At 35.5% G+C, this 21706-nt stretch overlaps 2 protein-coding genes across 3 annotated transcripts in view; both read left to right on the forward strand.

The window, feature by feature from the left end:
* Positions 1–14631, forward strand: part of LOC117344888 — a 27343-nt gene extending 12712 nt beyond the window's left edge. The window contains exons 5-6 of one of the 2 annotated variants that reach the window (XM_033907758.1): positions 10598–12531; positions 12586–14631. The gene's annotated coding sequence lies outside the window, so the exon portion shown is untranslated. Of the gene's footprint in view, positions 1–10597 lie in introns of both variants that reach the window. The other variant, XM_033907757.1, reaches the window with a different exon arrangement.
* Positions 2511–8300, forward strand: LOC117344889. The gene is made up of 4 exons (XM_033907759.1): positions 2511–2643; positions 4601–5128; positions 6096–6200; positions 6853–8300. The coding sequence occupies exons 2-4, from the start codon at positions 4601–4603 to the stop codon at positions 7492–7494; spliced, it is 1275 nt and encodes a 424-aa protein (XP_033763650.1). The 5' UTR covers positions 2511–2643; the 3' UTR covers positions 7495–8300.
* Positions 14632–21706: the final 7075 nt, after the last annotated feature.

Raw genomic sequence — 21706 nt, forward strand, 5'->3', positions numbered from 1 at the left:
AAAAAATCAACAAAAACATATCGGAATATGTTAGGCATTTACACAAAAGGTTTATAAAAACTTTTTTTTTTTTTATTAAATCCAAGATGGCCACCTTAAGATTTTATTGGTTGAATATGTCGTCACGAACTACTTAACGTCATGCATTAAATATTGGCATATTACCTGTTTATGTTTATTTATGCGCTTATTTGTACAGTTAAAAGTTAAGGCAGTAAGGTGTGATCTTCAGAAAGACAATAATTATATATAATAATACTGATGACAGTTACGTCAGTTAGAGATCCAAGATCGACATATGTTATATACTACCACAGGGGCATACAATGTACCTAGTTTTATGTAAAAAATAGCCTATATATATTATCAATATCAATAGGTATTTCTGGCTATTTTTAATATAAAACTAGACATGCCCCTGTGATCAAGGTCGTCGGGTGACACAGTGGTAACACAATTATCTTTCGCCTAGGTGGCCGGGGTTCGATTCCCCGACCGTACGTTAAAAGGTAACCCGCCTGACCACGTGGGTTTTCCCCGGGTACTCTAGTTTTCTCACACAGTAAGACCCCTCGCGCGCTTCAATCCGGGCCAACAAACGTGATTAATATAAGTCGATTTAATTTGTTTCGCAATTGTTGTAAAATAAATAAAGTTGTCACGCATAGTCTCCACCATCACTCAAATGTTCCATGATGTAACCTGGAGCCAACCATAACTGGTAGGTTTCATTTGTAATAGTCTTCAAACACTCTAAATCAAACTCGGAAAAGTTACGTGAGGATACATCCATCTTGACAAATTCGGACTTAGCCTGACTAGAGAGATCTGGTTCTGCTGTCGCTAGCCAAACAGTTTGCTTTACTCAGTCGAGCCTTTCATTCGTTCCGCCATCACTCTTTCTTTTTTATCACTTTCTAAAGATCTCTGATAGATAGGTCCTCGAATCAAATTCAATCAGGCAGTCACAATTCTAAGCATAACAGACCCTCTGTTATATCAATGAAACAATTTGATATTAAATGTGTTCGGGAAAAAATGCTTTAAACGACCATGATAGGATTTTACAATCCATTGCGATTTAGTAGCAATTCTGTCAAGGTTTCACTGCATGAAGACTCTTACCAGGCTTTAGATATGAAGGCATAGTTCGCATGGAGACATGATGCATCCAACAATGGCAGGACGCCGCTGAAGCCACAGTCAACGAACACATTGTCACCAAGTTCCTTTCGCTTTGCAGAGAATGGTCCTACTTATCTAGAATGTAGCAATCAGGCAGAGTGATGCTCACGAATGAGAGGTTATTACGCTACTTCGAGGAAATGTCTGTTTTCAGTTTTATCCAAATCAGAACACAACATTTTGTGTGCTCTCTCTCTCTCTCTTTCTCTCTCTCTCTCTCTCACTCTCTCTCTCTCTCTCTCTCTCTCAAATATGTAAGTATATGTCATCTTGTAAAAATGAATGTATTATGTAAAATTATATAGGGAAAGGGCTTAATATAAGTTTGATAACTTGTGCCCAATTCCCTTGTATATAATAAGATACAATTAAATATGTTTAAATCAAATCATGTGTAGAGAACAATACAATATCTACAGAAAACAGCTATTGGAAAATATTAGAAATGCAAAAATACGAAGTGGAACGCTGAAGAAACTTCCGTGGTAGACGGTAGAAGTATCGATGGTCGTAAGGGAGATAATCCATGCTGAAATATAGTAATTAGCTATACAGATTCAACATCAAAAGGTGTCAATGATATAGTAAAGGTATGAACAAATATTGATTGGAGCTAAGATACAGATGCTGTTAATCTGCAATGCATATCGACTTCGAATACATATGCAGAACACATCATTGGGTTTAATTTAACATGCAAAACAAAAGTAGGTAAATATATACTTCATTATAATGTAATACATTAGTATATCGATAACAAATATCAATATCAATAAATAACAACAAATGGTCACAAAATTAAAAAAATGAAACAATTTCTGTAGTTACAAAATAACTTTTCGGGAAAGTTGTACCAGAGAGTATATAGGTCTCTGGTTGTACACAGAATTTACGGCAAATCCCGTTCCCAAAAAGGCAATTAAATATGTTTAAATCGAAACGCTTAACAAATGACTAAACATCTCCACTTCTGTAACTAACTTTTTTTAACGTATATATCTTATAAAAAATATTGATTATAGGGAATCATTAATTGTTTCATAAAAGTATGATAAATACCAAGAAAATACATGCACATATATCGATTCGAGTGTACTTATTGCTAAACCTAAATACTAATTTTATCAAGCTACTACATGTCGGCCGTTTTAGTATTTATTCATGAACTTATATTGGATCTTAAGTCCATGCACGCGGTCACAAAATTAACTTGAACAGTGAATCTTCTACAGCTCGTTACCTTAATGCTACCTGGCCGCCAGGTGGCGCTTAATTCGCACCGGTAAAATGTTTGGTAGCTGTTGTTACGGTAAACTTGAGTGATTTCGAGCATGACACACGTGTTGGCACTTGTCAATACCATAGACGCCGTCTGACAAGCTGCCGGTATCTGCACATTTCGGAAGTCGTACGTATTAGTTAGTCTTCCTGATAAGAAGTCCAGCATCCTCCATCCAGGTAAGAACATCCCACCTGTATACCAATAAACACTACAGGTATGTGAGCACGCGTGTACGGTGTAGTGTTTATAGCCACGCACAATTAGCCACACTATACGGACACGTACCAAGCGGAAAGTCATAGTCAAAAGTGAAAGTGTCAAATCCTTTACAACATATCTAGAATGGAGGGGTTGTTGTTGTTGTTGGGGGTGGTTGTTGGGGGAGGGGGGGGGGGGGGGGGATTGTTGTTGTCGTGGGGGATTGTTGTCGTTGTTGTTGTTGTCGTTTTTGTTGGATATCCATACCCTTTGTACAACTCTTGGTGCATGTCCAGTTTTAGATGTTCTCTTCCACACATCCCGATATATCATATGTACATGTAAATCAAACTATACCTTGTAGCTTGTAGCTACATGTATATATTTTATTTATTTTAGGCTAAGACTCAATTATAGGTACCCACAGGTGCATGTGTAATAGAAAGGAGTAATTGAAAAATACCCTGCCCACTAGGACCTGTGCTCTTCCTGCGCTGGGCTTCAAACTATACCAACCATTTGCTCTCAAGGCAAACCTCCTACCACTAGGCTAAAGGGAAAGTCACCCTAGTCTGATCACAGGTGCCTGACTCGTTTTATAAAATAATAACATACATGTATAAGAGTACATATAAATTTATATGTACTCTTATATGTTATTATTTTATAAAATGAGTCGGGCACCTGTGGTCTGATTTATAGTAAGGTGACCTATACTCTCTACTTTTACACTACTTCCTTCTTCATAAAGTCTTCATCCCGAAAGACAACCACAATCAAGGTTCTCAAGTTAACGCTTTCAATTAGAGTACATGGTCAACGTTCGGCACCATATCTGTAATAGGAAGTAGTGATGAAAAATATCTTGCCTGTGCTTGCAAGCTTAAACTAGTGATAGCTGGCTTTCAAGTCAAACAACCTGCCACTAGGCTGAAGAGAAATTCTTGTTAGTCAAGTGACCTTATTAATTATACTCTCTACTTTTACACTAGCCTGAGTTTCCTCTTGCCCTGACCAGACATGGTGTCAGGGCCAGAGGAAACTCGGGTTGCTTTTACACATGTACCTGTCACTACATTTGTGTGTTTATTTTCCTGTGGATTTAATGGCTGTATAATACATGTAGGTACAATGTTTATATCACAGGCCAGCGACTTGGCACAAATTTACAATGGTCCATATGTATTGTATGCTTTGATACATATATGGATTATGGGTTGAATGTCACATTTACTGGCCAATTCTCTCACCTATAGATATATCGTACATGTGTAATATCACTTTTGTAATGTCATCAATAATTCATGATGTCAAAATGACAATATGACATAATTGTCTCTGTATAGTACATTGTACATATACAGAAACCTGTTTCCATACAAATCAAATTATTAAACTCATTTAAAAAAAATGTATATGACTTACATGTAACAAAGACAGAAAGCCACTCAAAAATGATAAACATGTACTGTACTTTTTTTGCTGGTTGTAAAAAAAAAAAATCTGTATGTGAATCTTTCTTTATAATATATATTTAAGTATTGATGTCACCTTTTTTTAGTTTAAGCGGATCCTTACAAAAGTTTGCAAACACAAATTTTTTCATACCCCTATAAAACCAGAGACCTATATACTAGTATATAGGTCTCTGATAAAACTAAAAAAATAATTGACATCAATGCTTCTAATTAATTTTTGAAATTCTTTTTTTGAATTAAAACATGTTTTTTGTACAAATAAACTGATCTTATAAGAGATTCTTTTTCACATATCAGTAAGCAAGGTCAATGGCCATATCATGACATAACATTTTTTGCGTCATTTTCAGATTTTTTTTCCCATAGAGATATGAAAAAAAATCTCAACCAATCAGAAAGGCTCATTCTGCGTACAAACAATGGATAATTAATAAATATTTTTTTCCCCGTTTTATAGATGAGATCAGGAGGAAGGAAAGGGAAGTCCAAGGCAACACTGCCTACCCACAATGTCAATAAACCTGCCATGTCGGCCACGGGAAAATCGGGCCGCTCCTTCCCTCTCTCACCGTACATGGTACTGATGTCATTGCTGTTCTGGACGTTCATCGCCTACTTGTCTTTCAAAGGTTTTCAATACCTCGCTGTACACCGCACCATCAACGACGATGACCTGGATGGCTTTTGCGATGCCGTGTTCAGTAAAACATATTCCGAAAACGTTAAGTTTGTCAATTCATACCCTAAAGGAGAGGCAGGACCGTATATCAGTCGAATTGGCTCCCAAAAATATGCAGACACCTTTCAAGGGGAGGAAGCTTTAAAGGAACTGACGAAGATCCCACCTATTGTGACAGCTATTACGTCACATGACTTCTGGATATTCCAGGGCCTTATCAAGCAGATCTCGGAGGGAAATAAGAAGGGTATGGACCTACACCTGGTTGTTTTTGATATCGGTCTATATGCCTCGGAGCTCGACCTGGTATGTATATTACATCCAACATTTGGTGCATATTTGGCAGGATGGTAGTAATTCAATGATATGTCGTATCAGCTTTTTTCTTTATGTGAACAAAAAGCAAGAGGCGTAAGGCCATAATGTAGGGACAGTAATATGCTGGGATGAAGGGCTCTCGAGTTTGTTCAGATGAATGACCTTGACACACTTTCGAAATCAAATGAATGATAAACCGACTTCTTTAGAATAGTATGGGGTAATGTTGGCTCTGACAGCACCACAGCGAAATAAAAAAAAGATCACACATTTATGATCTTGACCCTCCCAAGGTCAAAGAGGTAAACCTGTTACATCTTAGTCAAATGACTTCTGAACAACAAAGATGCATGGGTCATGATGGTTAGTGTTACGCATGTCCTTCAGTCCCAATGCAATGTAACTATAGATAATCTCAGGAAATGCTGATGCGATCCTCACCGAACTCTGTTTTGTGTGTCAAGTGGCAGTGGGGGGATTTAATGTCTTGCAGACATTTTCTAGTTTATAGATGAGTTAATGACCTTGACATTGACCAACTTTCAGGTTCACATGAACAGAATGTGTTAAGATCTATGCTCTACTGCTTCTGAATTACCAGGAGATCTTAAGAAGCCTGCTTGATCAAAACATTAAGTTTAAAGTTTAATCAATTCAGTTGAATGACCTTGTTCTTTGTCAATTCCATTTTTTTGCACTACAATAAAATGGGGGTCAAATCCATTTTTATGCACTACAGTAGAATAGGGGTGGGGGTCCCGGAACTCCTTCTGAGCGTGAAAATTTGCCCCATGTATATTATTTGGATATCTCCCCTCCGTGAAAATAACCAAGTTTACAGTATCTTTTTTGTATAGAAAATTATAATCTGCAGTTTAATTGATATCACAACATACAGTAATACCAGGTATCCAAACTTCTTCTCACCAAACTTACCTTTACTGATTTACTACAGATGAAGAAACAATGTAATTGTGATGTGAGGAAGTTTGATGTCAGTGTTTACCCGCTACATGTAGCGGATATCAACAACAAAGCCTACCGCCCTATCATAATCCAGGTAAGTATTCTTTCAAGGGAGAATTGGATTGAACATTTTATTTGTTCAGGTACATTGCTTATTGGAGATTGGATATAACATTTCAAGCCAATTTGAACATTTTAGAAGGAGTTTTCACAAATTCTGAAGATTCATCAAAATTTAGCCTACCCGAGAATCAAAATTATTAATTTTGTCCTGATTTGAATTTCTTCTAATGAACTACCTAGTAACTTACCAATTTAAAACCAGTGGCGTAGCTATCATGTTTGCAATTAAAAATAAAAAAATGTATTGAAAAAAACCACCAAAAATCATTAGGAGAGAGAGAGATAAAAGTCTTTAAAGCAAGTTCAATAATTGGAGGATGAATGGCAAATATGGAATTATTGAATGCAGTTGAAGTTTAATGAATACAACAAGTGTAAGATTCTCTTTATCACATAACATATATTAAGTGAAACCTCTCAAACTATTCTCTACATTAGAGCGGTGAATTTCAACTCAGGTGGCATGTTTTTTCTCTACAGAGTCAATCATCTGATGTCATAGAGTAATTATTACGTAATACATATGATTTCACAATAGAATAATACTGGTATTACACATGTAGATTATATCATTATAGTGTTTTACTGGTATAAATATGTGTTTATATACATCTTCCACGCAGTTGATGCTGGAAGAATTTGGTTCTGCCATCTGGATGGATCCGGACACCCGTCTGCAGTCCGTGTCCGACCTGACTATGTTGAAGTACCGCGGAGCTCGTAACTTCTTTCTGTGGGAGACCAGTGTATTCACCGGCCTCATTAGTTACACCAGTCCGGAAATGTTTAAATTTCTGGATGAGAGGAGATGTGCGTTCATTGACTATGGTATGATGGACACGAAGACAATGGTGTTTTACCGTACAAACCAAACTTGGACGGGGGTGATGAAACCATGGTTGAAATGTGCCTTAAATAAAGACTGTATCTCCCCACCCAATGCTCGGAACAGCGAGTGTTTTCATTACAGAAGGCCGAAATGGACAGGCTGCCATTGGTACGACCAATCAGCATTTAGCATCATCGTGAATCGTGTATTCCAGTTTAGTACTCATCCAGACCAGTATTCAGTTCCGCGGTTCACATGGCACAAAGATGTAGAGGTTGTGTATTACTTTCCTGAGCAACCCTGGACTTACAAACAGCTGGTAGCCATGGCATTATCACCATTTATATGCTGTGGAATAATCTGGTTTTTGTATTTGAAAAGAAAGAGGGGATCCGACCCTCTTCTACCAAATAAGTCTTATTATAAGAAGCGGTAACATAACCGATGTTGTATTATAACTTTACATTTTGTATGATATTGATATACCTTAATTAGGTCGCTATCAACGAATCACTGCTGGGGGTACAGGCATATGGTACGATGTATGGGAAGGCCTTAAAAGGTATCAGGAGGGACCAATATTGGGGTATATAACTGTATATATTGTAACTTTGCAGGGCTGAAATTGGAGCCTATTTTAGTGGCCATAGCCTTAAATTCACCATTGGTGACCAGTTATTGACCTATAAGGCGCCTGCATGGCCACTGAAAAATGGTGTAAAGCAATTTGGTTAATCTTTCAAAGGTTGGCCAGGTGACTAACTTAAATTTCCAATTGGCTTCTAGATTTTATGAATTGGTAGTCAAATAGGCCACCTGTTAAAAATATCCACTTTGAGCCCTGCTTTGATAAATACTAGCTACAGTTTAACTCCAGGTGACAGAAAGCCTCTCTTTAGTGCGGTCAGTTGAGAGTGAGGTCCAGGGTTTGATCCCAGCTAGTGGAGTCTGCATGATCTAAATTTAATTAATCGTGCGATATGTTATGATGGCTTCCATGTTTATGACCTGAGGAAAATACTCTATGACAAGTTCTTTCCTGGAGGGGGAGTGTGTAACTTTAGGATATACTAGCGGCAATATATCACTCGGCTTGAACGGTTGAGGATAAGACAAAAAAAGTCTATAAAGCTAGAAGTCGTGGGTTCGATCAGGAGGTAGTTCGTTATTTGAATTTAATTAATTAATCATGTGCTCTGTTACAATATACATATAATATCTATGGTATCTATTTTTCCCATAAAGAGTAAAAGTTTTGTATTAAAGTTTCGGAAAGGCATATTTGCGAACACATTCAGGGATTTTTCTGAGGGCTTTTTGGGCCCATTAATATTGAGCCAAATTTTCCAATTAAAATTATTTCATATTTAAGCCAAATTCCTAAAATTTGCAGTTTACCCCAGAACAAATCTTTCCAAATTCATCAATTTTATTCTCAAAATGAAACAAAAAGGCCCCATCCCAAACCAGTGAGGAAAAGCCCTTTATTTAAAAATTGATAATTTTAAAGAAGCCAGTTAAGAAGGGGCCTATTTGTAGGATGGGATTTATTAGAGGATATATATTTATTTACATATAAATATGATTGCCCCTCCCCTATACTCAATATGACTCTGTTCATCCTACCATATGCTTGGAGGGCAGCTAGGGGCAGATGCAGACACCAAGTTTGGGTCACTTGTTTGACCTGTGCATACTGCCCCTGCGAGATGATATTCATGAGTTCATGAATGTTCATGAATCATTCATGAACTTTCAAGAATACTGTAAGTTTTTGATTCATGAAAAAATGTTCATGAATATTCATCAAATACCTCTCATGAACTCTTCATGAACTTTTATGAATAATTTTACAAATTCATTAAGATTCATGATAGTTCATCATATGTGATTATGAACTATTCATGAACTTTCATGCATAGATGATATTCATTAAAATTCATCAAAATGAATGAAATAGTAAGAACAGTTGATAATGAATTTTGAAGAACTTTAATGAATGAGAATATTATGTGATTATGAACTATTCATGAATTTTCATGCATTGATGATATTCATTAAAATTCATCAAAATGAATAAAATAGTAATGAATTTTGAAGAACTTTAATGAATGAGAATTTGACCTTAAAATTGAACATTTTCTTGAATAAAAAAATACCTTACATTTTAAATTGAATAACAAACTTAATATCTAAAAAGTTTTAAATTTAATTCCATGTCTATATTACAATTTTGATGTTGGCTTAAAGAAGAATAAGGAAACAATAAGAAAACTTCAAATTTCCCGCCAAATTTTCCCGCCAAATTTTTCAAGCCCAAAAACTTCTAGCAGGAGAGTTCCAATACATGGCAGCCATGAGGCTTTTCTCATAGAGATGAATAACATGTTATTTTACAAATGAAGGCAAGTATTTATCTTTCATACCTGTTTCATGATCAATACAACACTACCAGGAAATGAAATATTCAACTCTGGAAATATGTCAACCTGTTTATAGGTAAGAATTAACTTAAAATCAATCACCATGCATGTGACCTAAATTTACATAGTGCACATAATATTCAAATAGCTTTGGCATTTCTTAAATTGCATTGCCCATTTAACTAAATTGTTCAAACACACATCATATGTGCAATGAGAATTAATGCAATAATGAAAATAAATCACTCTTATCTGAAGAATATTAAAAGGATTTTCCATCCAAATGATTGTGTAAATATACTCATTTCAAGCAGTTATGAATTTTGAAACAAGTGATGGATCCATTTGAATGCAATTTTTAATGGAAGGACTACAAGGATATTGTCAAACATGCATAGTGATACAGTTCATGACAAACTTTGATGAAATTAAGTGGTAAAATGCATGCAAATTCATTTTCTAAATAAGTTCATAACTCATGAATTAATCATGAATTATCATGAATAGAATAGTTCATGAATATTCATGAAACATGATGATTTTATGAATGAAAATCTTGATTTCAGGATTAATGAATGTTCATGAAATATTTCATTCATGAACATTCATCATAGTTTTAAGTTCATGAATATTCATGAAGGGTTCATGAATGTTCATGAATATTCAATTCATGAGTATTCATCATAGTTTTAAGTTCATGAATATTCATGAAGGGTTCATGAATGTTAATGAATATTTCATTCATGAGTATTCATCATAGTTTTAAGTTCATGAATATTCATGAAGGGTTCATGAATGTTCATGAATATTTCATTCATGAGTATTCATCATATTTTTAAGTTCATGAATATTCATGAAGGATTCATGAATTATCATGTATGGAAATGTTCATGAACATTCATGAACTATGATGATTTCATGAATCCAAAACTTTTTGATATAATTCATGAATGTTCATGAACATAATTTCAAAAAAATATTCATGAAGTTTTAAGTTCATGAATTTCATGAAAATGTTGATGAACAAATCAAGAATATTCATGAACTAAGTTCATGAATAATTCATGAACTATTCATGAATGTTCATGAATTATTCATAATCGTTTCGCAGGGGAGGTTTTCCCCTATTTTGAGCAATGTATGCATCTTGAAATCAACTGGGCCAACATTTTAGGGTGATCAAACTTGGTTTTTGTAAAATAAATAAGGAATGATTTTTAAATGGTCAAAAGTTTAAATGTTAATAAGGTGGCCTAGGAAGGACGGAAGAATGAAGGAATGAGAGAGCATATTTAATCTGTGATACATTCTGGGAATTATCATATTTACATATCTATACATATATATATTGTGATCATATGTAAATATAATATATATACTTCAATCCATGATTAAGCATACATTTTTATTTAAAGAGTACATAAACATCATTTCATTTGTGTTAAATACATACAGACAAAACAGCGACAAGCAAGCTATTTATTTTTATAGCTCATTAGCATATTTTTGTACTTGTAGATTTCACCCACATCAGTAATTAAAGCTCTTGAGCTTGAAATCAATTGTGAAAAGTGAAAGTGTTTAATTAAATATTTAATTGGAATATATTCATTAATGATTTAAATCATAAATTTTCTACAACAAAATCCATCAGCTTATACTTCATTGTATTGAATAGATGTACTTTATGGGTATGATAGCTAAAAAATTCTATTTCATCCTCCAGATTTTCCATCTTGTTTTATTTCAAATATGTCTCTGTTTGCCATCAATCCTGTTAATACATTTTGTGCATATTTTCCGCCCATACTGAAGAAATGAAATCCAAACTTTTATTTTATGTTATTTCTATTTTTTATCAAAGTTAGTTAATGTTATTATAGTTTATAATTTATTCTTTGAGTAATTTGTGTTTGCTCCGTATTGAAGGTGTGTCATCAACCTCCAGTGATCATACAGCCGGTGGTCTTTAGTATCTGGATGAGAGTGTTTAATTAGTCCCCTACTGGTGAAAATTATCTGAAATACTAAAAAGATTAGGTGAAAAAAGTTAATTAGTTAGAAAATAGTAAAACACTTCACTTTACCATAATGGTCAAGCAAGCTGCAGCTCACTTTACCAGGAGGGAGCACTTACCATATAGGTAAAGTGAATTGAGGCTCGTTTTACAATGGGCTTCACTTTACCCAATCTAATATTGAAATTAGACTTGTCATTTCAGCTCCTCTAAGATACACTACGATACATTAATTGCAATGTATTGCAGTGTATGGAAGAGGAGGGAAACTACAAGTCTAATTTTAATAAGATTGCACATTACCATACTATGTACACCAGTGACTATATGTTTCCTCTCCCTCTGTCCTGTAAGTGTGTAGGTAACGCCAGAGTTTTGTCAGCACACTAGCAGTTTCATTCCTTGAGGGATTTTGATCAAACTTCACACAATGATGAAAGACCATAATATCTCAAACAAATTTTAGTTTCAGGGTATTTAGGTCAAGGTCACTGTTACTATTTTTAGCAGGAGCCGGTAGGGGACATGTATTGCTTTAGCAATACCAATTATGCTTGTTACATTGTATAGTTACCACATATTTATATATTTATTTAATATCATATGTTATGTTTCAATATCATTGTGAATATTTTAGCTTCCTAGTAAATGAATTTTGAATTTTTTTAACTCTGATGAAAATTAATGAAATATCGTTAATCGGGTGATTCCGGCACTTATTGGTGTAATTGACCAGGCCCGATACTGCTATAAGATCAGGCTATAACTAAATAATTATAAGGGTCTTGATAATCTTAAGGTTATGTTGTAGGTATGCTGTACATAGTGGGGGAAACCCAAGATGAAATATTTTGTTCCTGTATCTTTTTTATTACAATAGATCTTCTAGATATACATGTAAGTATTACAGAATGATGATAATTTTCAGTGTATAACTGAATACATACAACATGTAGCATAATATTTGTTTATGATATTTCTCAGAGTGTGATACATATTTTTTGTATTTATCCTGCAATGAGCCCTTGTCTGGTAATAAGCCCTTGTCAGGTAATAAGCCCTTGTCTGGTAATAAGCCCTTGTCAGGTAATAAGTCCATGTCTGGTAATAAGCCCTTGTCTGGTAATAAGCCCTTGTCAGGTAATAAGCCCATCCACATCTATTGTAGTTCAGGGCTAACGATCCTCATTTTGTAAATATAGTTACATGTATATACCTATAGATGTTCCTGTTGATCTCTTGATAATGATGTTATATTTTATTGTTTATCTGCAAATTAAAAAAAAAAAAAATCCCTTCCTTATATAAATAAATTAACCACTTGAATTCATTCACAATGTGGTATCTGTCTTAGTCTGTCAATAATCATTGCATATAACGTTTCCATCGCCACTGAACAAAATATCTTATAGAAATTTCAATAAATGGCATGTATATATATTAAATATATATTAAATGGAAAATCAGCTGACCATGCACTTATGTGTCAGCAACCCTTTCAAGGTCAGATTTAAGATTCCTGTTTACAGCATGGAATAACTGGCCAATGTAATAAATGGTTATGAAATGTCTACATAAGTTATGTTTTACTTTAAATTTTGATTTTAATAGATTGCTCATGGTGAACAATACAAGCCCATTATACCTCTTGTATCTCTATTAAGGTATATATACACAAATATATTTTATTCTTGTTTAGCATTGTATCTTACAACTCCTTAATATCACTAGTTATATTAGATGTGATATGTCTTTTTTGTTCCCATATATAAATATACCGTTATATACATTGTATATGTAAAATGTATATGTATACAAAATTATATATTTTTTGCAGAAACGATCGAAGTACCTAGTCCATTTGACGTGTGTGTGTGTATATTTGTGTTGTCTGGATATAAAAAGCAACATATAAAAGTGCAAATGTGCATTTGTATGTGGTTACGTGCTTGTGTGTGCGTATTTTGTAAGAAATATATATATATAGTCCAGGTATATTTGTTTGTATTGTAATTATGAATGAATAATTATAATCCAGTGACAGTTTGTCACATGTGTAATTTTATTAAACATGTATTATTTTGTCACACATGTGTAATTTTGTCACATGTGTAATTTTGTCACACATGTGTAATTTTGTCACATATACATGTGTAATTCTGTCAATCACATGTGTAACTTTAAAACATGGGCCATTTTGTCACACATGTGTAATTTTTGCACTTATGTAATTCTGTCACCTGTATAATTTTTTATATATGCATCTTGTATGTGTAAGTCACCATACAGATAATGTGTTCATGCATACCTGTAAATGTACCAGTCAACTTTTCAAATTTTAAATGGAGAGGAAATGTGTGGTGCAAATTAACATTGTCTTCAATAAAACAATTAAAAAAAACTATATATAGAATGTATATTATTATAATGCTCTATTTGATAAAAAGTGGTGCAATATAACTTATTTGTACTGATCCAGTTCTTTGAAATGACAAAAAACTGTAATTCAGTATGGATGTAGGGCTTTAAGAATTAAATATTCTGTTTTGAAATGTAACAATTTGGACTGAAAATGGTAAGAATCTCCAACATAGGGGTGCTTCAGAGGTGGTATGAATAGATAAGAAATTGTCTCTTTGACCAGAGATCGTTCCAAAATGTTTGGAATAGTCTTTAGGTCTTTCCATTGTCAGTCTTGTTACTATTTCTTGGAATTAATGCTACTTAGATTAGTACTTGTAGGCTCTCTCTCTTCGGTCTCTGGATTAAGACTTAAATCAGAAAAAGTGAACATTTAATTTGTATGGCTCGGACAGGTGATTTAACATTTGCTTCTGACATTCCTCTGCTTCAGCTAGCTAAAGCTCTCTGGCTAATTTTTGGTTCTGATGCCAACCAAATAGAGCAAAGATTTAATAGAATATTGTGAGTGGATGGGTAAGGAGTAAATTGTCCATAAGATTTAGTGAGGTTGTGTGCAGATGAATTAAAATGAGTACTTTAATACGTGTAGTCCCAATTAAGGAATGATCAGAAACAGTTCTGCTTTCATGTATATGTAAGGATGTTTGAATGATAAATGATAAATGTCTATGTATAGGTGTTTGTAAGTAAAATGAGTCCCCAAGATTATCTTCACATGTTTTTTTTTATATTTAAAGTGTAAAATATATAGTTACACTATTAGAAATCTTGGAATGTTATATTTTTAAAGTAGTGTGTTCCAATTCAAAATCAAATAAATGTATGAAATTATACACTTCTTGTTTTCTACAAGACATAATCTACAAACAATTGATGGATTATTTCTGGTTAAACTAACTGGATAAAATGACACGGACCTCTAAAACACTCATCAGTCTTCCTACCTGGCTATTTCAAGAAATGCACAAATAGGCTTTGAAGTAAAGAAGAAATGTGATTTTCATTACTCAGTGATAAAGATAATTACCTTTGGTACAACTGTGCACCGTGTAGTCTAAAGCTAGTGTACTACAGATAGTCTGAACCTAGTGTAATACCGATAGTCTCAACCTAGTGTACTACAGATAGTCTCAACCTAGTGTACTACAGATAGTCTCAACCTAGTGTACTACTGATAGTCTCAACCTAGTGTACTACAGATAGTCTCAACCTAGTGTACTACTGATAGTCTCAACCTAGTGTACTACTGATAGTCTCAACCTAGTGTACTACTGATAGTCCCAACCTAGTGTACTACTGATAGTCTCAACCTAGTGTACTACTGATAGTCCCAACCTAGTGTACTAATGATAGTCTCAACCTAGTGTACTACTGATAGTCCCAACCTAGTGTACTACTGATAGTCTCAACCTAGTGTACTACTGATAGTCTCAACCTAGTGTACTGCTGATAGTCTCAACCTAGTGTATTACTGATAGTCTGAACCTAGTGTACTACTGATAGTCTGTACCTAGTGTACTACTGATAGTGTCAACCTAGTGTAATACTGATAGTCTCGACCTAGTGTACTACTGATAGTCTGTACCTAGTGTACTACTGATAGTCTCAACCTAGTGTAATACTGATAGTCTGTACCTAGTGTAATACTGATAGTCTCGACCTAGTGTACTACTGATAGTCTCAACCTAGTGTACTACTGATAGTCTCAACCTAGTGTACTACTGATAGTCTCAACCTAGTGTAATACTGATAGTCTGTACCTAGTGTAGAACTGATAGTCACAACCTAGTGTACTACTGATAGTCTCAACCTAGTGTTATACTGATAGTCTGTACCTAGTGTAATACTGATAGTCTCGACCTAGTGTACTACTGATAGTCTCAACCTAGTGTACTACTGATAGTCTCAACCTAGTGTACTACTGATAGTCTCAACCTAGTGTAATACTGATAGTCTGTACCTAATGTAGAACTGATAGTCACAACCTAGTGTACTACTGATAGTCTCAACCTAGTGTTATACTGATAGTCTGTACCTAGTGTAATACTGATAGTCTCGACCTAGTGTACTACTGATAGTCTCAACCTAGTGTACTACTGATAGTCTCAACCTAGTGTACTACTGATAGTCTCAACCTAGTGTACTACTGATAGTCTCAACCTAGTGTAATACTGGTAGTCTCAACCTAGTGTACTACTGATAGTCCCAACCTAGTGTACTACTGATAGTCTCAACCTAGTGTACTACTGATAGTCTCAACCTATTGTAATACTGATAGTCTCAACCTATTGTAATACTGATAGTCTCAACCTAGTGTACTACTGATAGTCTCAGCCTAGTGTACTACTGATAGTCTGTACCTAGTGTAATACTGATAGTCTCAACCTAGTGTATTACTGATAGTCTCAACCTAGTGTACTACTGATAGTCTCCACCTAGTGTAATACTGATAGTCTCCACCTAGTGTAATACTGATAGTCTCAACCTAGTGTACTACTGATAGTCTCAACCTATTGTAATACTGATAGTCTCAACCTATTGTAATACTGATAGTCTCAACCTAGTGTACTACTGATAGTCTCAGCCTAGTGTACTACTGATAGTCTGTACCTAGTGTAATACTGATAGTCTCAACCTAGTGTACTACTGATAGTCTCAACCTAGTGTAATACTGATATTCTGTACCTAGTGTAATACTGATAGTCTGTACCTAGTGTACTACTGATAGTCTCAACCTAGTGTACTACTGATAGTCTGTACCTAGTGTACTACTGATAGTCTCAACCTAGTGTACTACTGATAGTCTCAACCTAGTGTATTACTGATAGTCTCAACCTAGTGTACTACTGATAGTCTCAACCTATTGTAATACTGATAGTCTCAACCTATTGTAATACTGATAGTCTCAACCTAGTGTACTACTGATAGTCTCAGCCTAGTGTACTACTGATAGTCTGTACCTAGTGTAATACTGATAGTCTCAACCTAGTGTACTACTGATAGTCTCAACCTAGTGTAATACTGATATTCTGTACCTAGTGTAATACTGATAGTCTGTACCTAGTGTACTACTGATAGTCTCAACCTAGTGTACTACTGATAGTCTGTACCTAGTGTACTACTGATAGTCTCAACCTAGTGTACTACTGATAGTCTCAACCTAGTGTAATACTTATAGTCTGTACCTAGTGTACTACTGATAGTCTCGACCTAGTGTACTACTGATAGTCTCAACCTAGTGTACTACTGATAGTCTCAACCTAGTGTGTACTACTGATAGTCTGTACCTAGTGTACTACTGATAGTCTGTACCTAGTGTAATACTGATAATCTCGACCTAGTGTAATACTGATAGTCTCGACCTAGTGTAATACTGATAGTCTCAACCTAGTGTACTACTGATAGTCTGTACCTAGTGTAATACTGATAGTCTCAACCTAGTGTACTACTGATAGTCTCAACCTAGTGTACTACTGATAGTCTCAACCTAGTGTAATACTGATAGTCTCAACCTAGTGTACTACTGATAGTCTCGACCTAGTGTACTACTGATAGTCTCAACCTAGTGTACTACTGATAGTCTCAACCTAGTGTACTACTGATAGTCTCAACCTATTGTAATACTGATAGTCTCAACCTAGTGTAATACTGATAGTCTCAACCTAGTGTACTATTGATAGTCTCAACCTAATGTACTACTGATAGTCTCAACCTAGTGTACTAATGATAGTCTCGACCTAGTGTACTACTGATAGTCTCAACCTAGTGTACTACTGATAGTCTCAACCTAATGTACTACTGATAGTATCAACCTAGTGTACTAATGATAGTCTCGACCTAGTGTACTACTGATAGTCTCAACCTAGTGTACTACTGATAGTATCAACCTAGTGTACTACTGATAGTCTCAACCTAGTGTACTACTGATAGTCTCAACCTAGTGTACTACTGATAGTCTCAACCTAGTGTACTACTGATAGTCTCAACCTAGTGTACAACTGATAGTCTCAACCTAGTGTACTACTGATAGTCTGTACCTAGTGTAATACTGGTAGTCTCAACCTAGTGTACTACTGATAGTTTCAACCTAGTGTAATACTGATAGTCTCAACCTAGTGTACTACTGATAGTCTCAACCTAGTGTAATACTGATAGTCTCAACCTAGTGTACTACTGATAGTCTCAACCTAGTGTACTACTGATAGTCTCAACCTAGTGTACTACTGATAGTCTCAACCTATTGTAATACTGATAGTCTCAACCTAGTGTAATACTGATAGTCTCAACCTAGTGTACTATTGATAGTCTCAACCTAATGTACTACTGATAGTCTCAACCTAGTGTACTAATGATAGTCTCGACCTAGTGTACTACTGATAGTCTCAACCTAGTGTACTACTGATAGTCTCAACCTAGTGTACTACTGATAGTCTCAACCTAGTGTACTACTGATAGTCTCAACCTAGTGTACTACTGATAGTCTCAACCTAGTGTACTACTGATAGTCTCAACCTAGTGTACTACTGATAGTCTCAACCTAGTGTACTACTGATAGTCTCAACCTAGTGTAATACTGATAGTCTCAACCTAGTGTACTACTGATAGTCTCAACCTAGTGTACTACAGATAGTCTCAACCTAGTGTACTACTGATAGTCTCAACCTAGTGTACTACAGATAGTCTCAACCTAGTGTAATACTGATAGTCTCAACCTAGTGTACTACTGATAGTCTCAACCTAGTGTAATACTGATAGTCTCAACCTAGTGTACTACTGATAGTCTCAACCTAGTGTACTACTGAATAGTCTCAACCTAGTGTACTACTGATAGTCTCAACCTAGTGTACTACTGATAGTCTCAACCTAGTGTACTACTGATAGTCTCAACCTAGTGTACTACTGATAGTCTCAACCTAGTGTACTACTGATAGTCTCAACCTAGTGTTATACTGATAGTCTGTACCTAGTGTAATACTGATAGTCTCGACCTAGTGTACTACTGATAGTCTCAACCTAGTGTACTACTGATAGTCTCAACCTAGTGTACTACTGATAGTCTCAACCTAGTGTAATACTGATAGTCTCAACCTAGTGTAATACTGGTAGTCTCAACCTAGTGTACTACTGATAGTCCCAACCTAGTGTACTACTGATAGTCTCAACCTAGTGTACTACTGATAGTCTCAACCTATTGTAATACTGATAGTCTCAACCTATTGTAATACTGATAGTCTCAACCTAGTGTACTACTGATAGTCTCAGCCTAGTGTACTACTGATAGTCTGTACCTAGTGTAATACTGATAGTCTCAACCTAGTGTATTACTGATAGTCTCAACCTAGTGTACTACTGATAGTCTCCACCTAGTGTAATACTGATAGTCTCCACCTAGTGTAATACTGATAGTCTCAACCTAGTGTACTACTGATAGTCTCAACCTATTGTAATACTGATAGTCTCAACCTATTGTAATACTGATAGTCTCAACCTAGTGTACTACTGATAGTCTCAGCCTAGTGTACTACTGATAGTCTGTACCTAGTGTACTACTGATAGTCTCAACCTAGTGTACTACTGATAGTCTCAACCTAGTGTAATACTGATAGTCTGTACCTAGTGTAATACTGATAGTCTGTACCTAGTGTACTACTGATAGTCTCAACCTAGTGTACTACTGATAGTCTGTACCTAGTGTACTACTGATAGTCTCAACCTAGTGTACTACTGATAGTCTCAACCTAGTGTAATACTTATAGTCTGTACCTAGTGTACTACTGATAGTCTCGACCTAGTGTACTACTGATAGTCTCAACCTAGTGTACTACTGATAGTCTCAACCTAGTGTGTACTACTGATAGTCTGTACCTAGTGTACTACTGATAGTCTGTACCTAGTGTAATACTGATAGTCTCGACCTAGTGTAATACTGATAGTCTCGACCTAGTGTAATACTGATAGTCTCAACCTAGTGTACTACTGATAGTCTGTACCTAGTGTAATACTGATAGTCTCAACCTAGTGTACTACTGATAGTCTCAACCTAGTGTACTACTGATAGTCTCAACCTAGTGTACTACAGATAGTCTCAACCTAGTGTACTACTGATAGTCTCAACCTAGTGTAATACTGATAGTCTCAACCTAGTGTACTACTGATAGTCTCAACCTAGTGTACTACTGATAGTCTCAACCTAGTGTACTACTGATAGTCTCAACCTAGTGTACTACTGATAGTCCCAACCTAGTGTACTACTGATAGTCTCAACCTAGTGTACTACTGATAGTCTCAACCTAGTGTACTACTGATAGTCTCAACCTAGTGTACTACTGATAGTCCCAACCTAGTGTACTACTGATAGTCTCAACCTAGTGTATTACAGATAGTCTGTACCTAGTGTACTACTAATAGTCCCAACCTAGTGTACTACTGATAGTCTCAACCTAGTGTACTACTGATAGTCTCAACCTAGTGTACTACTGATAGTCTCAACCTAGTGTACTACTGATAGTCTCAACCTAGTGTACTACTGATAGTCTCAACCTAGTGTACTACTGATAGTCTCAACCTAGTGTACTACTGATAGTCTCAACCTAGTGTACTACTGATAGTCTCAACCTAGTGTACTACTGATAGTCTGTACCTAGTGTAATACTGATAGTCTCAACCTAGTGTACTACTGATAGTCTCAACCTAGTGTAATACTGATAGTCTCAACCTAGTGTACTACTGATAGTCTCAACCTAGTGTAATACTGATAGTCTCAACCTAGTGTACTACTGATAGTCTCGACCTAGTGTACTACTGATAGTCTCAACCTAGTGTACTACTGATAGTCTCAACCTAGTGTACTACTGATAGTCTCAACCTAGTGTAATACTGATAGTCTCAACCTAGTGTAATACTGATAGTCTCAACCTAGTGTACTACTGATAGTCTCAACCTAGTGTACTACTGATAGTCTCAACCTAGTGTACTACTGATAGTCTCAACCTATTGTAATACTGATAGTCTCAACCTAGTGTAATACTGATAGTCTCAACCTAGTGTACTATTGATAGTCTCAACCTAATGTACTACTGATAGTCTCAACCTAGTGTACTAATGATAGTCTCGACCTAGTGTACTACTGATAGTATCAACCTAATGTACTACTGATAGTCTCAACCTAGTGTAATACTGATAGTCTCAACCTAGTGTACTAATGATAGTCTCAACCTAGTGTACTACTGATAGTCTCGACCTAGTGTACTACTGATAGTCTCAACCTAGTGTACTACTGATAGTATCAACCTAGTGTACTACTGATAGTCTCAACCTAGTGTACTACTGATAGTCTCAACCTAGTGTACTACTGATAGTCTCATCCTAGTGTAGTACTGATAGTCTCAACCTAGTGTACAACTGATAGTCTCAAACTAGTGTACTACTGATAGTCTGTACCTAGTGTAATACTGGTAGTCTCAACCTAGTGTACTACTGATAGTATCAACCTAGTGTAATACTGATAGTCTCAACCTAGTGTAATACTGATAGTCTCAACCTAGTGTACAACTGATAGTCTCCACCTAGTGTACTACTGATAGTATCAACCTAGTGTACTACTGATAGTCTCAACCTATTGTAATACTGATAGTCTCAACCTAGTGTAATACTGATAGTCTCAACCTAGTGTACTATTGATAGTCTCAACCTAGTGTACTACTGATAGTCTCAACCTAGTGTACTACTGATAGTCTCAACCTATTGTAATACTGATAGTCTCAACCTAGTGTAATACTGATAG

Source organism: Pecten maximus, chromosome 16 (genome assembly GCF_902652985.1).
Source record: "Pecten maximus chromosome 16, xPecMax1.1, whole genome shotgun sequence".
Classification (NCBI taxonomy): domain Eukaryota; kingdom Metazoa; phylum Mollusca; class Bivalvia; order Pectinida; family Pectinidae; genus Pecten; species Pecten maximus.

Excerpts from the sequence above, each read along its gene's own strand:
- LOC117344889 (XM_033907759.1), top strand. The coding sequence starts at position 4,601 with ATGAGATCAGGAGGAAGGAAAGGGAAGTCCAAGGCAACACTGCCTACC. Across the intron at positions 5,129-6,095 it reads ATGCCTCGGAGCTCGACCTG|ATGAAGAAACAATGTAATTG; the intron begins GTATGTATATTA and ends GATTTACTACAG. Across the intron at positions 6,201-6,852 it reads ACCGCCCTATCATAATCCAG|TTGATGCTGGAAGAATTTGG; the intron begins GTAAGTATTCTT and ends TCTTCCACGCAG.